Raw genomic sequence first — 410 nt, forward strand, 5'->3', positions numbered from 1 at the left:
ACATCTATGAGGTCGCCATGCAGCTACTGCAGGTCAGTAGAGATTTTTAAGCTTTTTTTTTCTGTCGAAGGACACCAAGAGTGTGCAATTGGGTAAATAAAATCATATGTTTGTATATTAGATCCTGGAGCCCAAACTGTTCCGTTACGCCCATAAACTGGAGATCCAGCGTACCGATGGGGTCTTGTCTCCAGCCTCCCCTCTCCCTCACCTGTACTCAGTGTCCTACTATCAGCTCAGTGAAGAACTGGCACGGACCTACCCTGAACTCACCCTTCCCATCTTCTCAGGTACATACACAAACCTGTACCTCCGTGAAGTTGGCACCCCATAAAAATAAATTATCACCAAAACTATGCTATTCGTTTGTGCCGCAAAAATGAACGTTTGTGCTGGTTTGGTGTTTGAGA

The 410-nt window shown here is 45.4% G+C and overlaps 1 protein-coding gene across 1 annotated transcript; it reads left to right on the plus strand.

Annotated features, from left to right (window-relative positions):
• Positions 1-6: 6 nt before the first annotated feature.
• On the plus strand, positions 7-353 carry LOC107682091 (protein furry homolog-like). Its single transcript, XM_016478461.1, has 2 exons — positions 7-32; positions 122-353. Exons 1-2 carry the CDS (start codon positions 18-20, stop codon positions 332-334), a joined length of 228 nt encoding a protein of 75 aa, XP_016333947.1. The 5' UTR covers positions 7-17; the 3' UTR covers positions 335-353.
• Positions 354-410: the final 57 nt, after the last annotated feature.

Source organism: Sinocyclocheilus anshuiensis, unplaced genomic scaffold (genome assembly GCF_001515605.1).
Source record: "Sinocyclocheilus anshuiensis isolate Anshui unplaced genomic scaffold, SAMN03320099.WGS_v1.1 C31561674, whole genome shotgun sequence".
NCBI classification, from domain to species: domain Eukaryota; kingdom Metazoa; phylum Chordata; class Actinopteri; order Cypriniformes; family Cyprinidae; genus Sinocyclocheilus; species Sinocyclocheilus anshuiensis.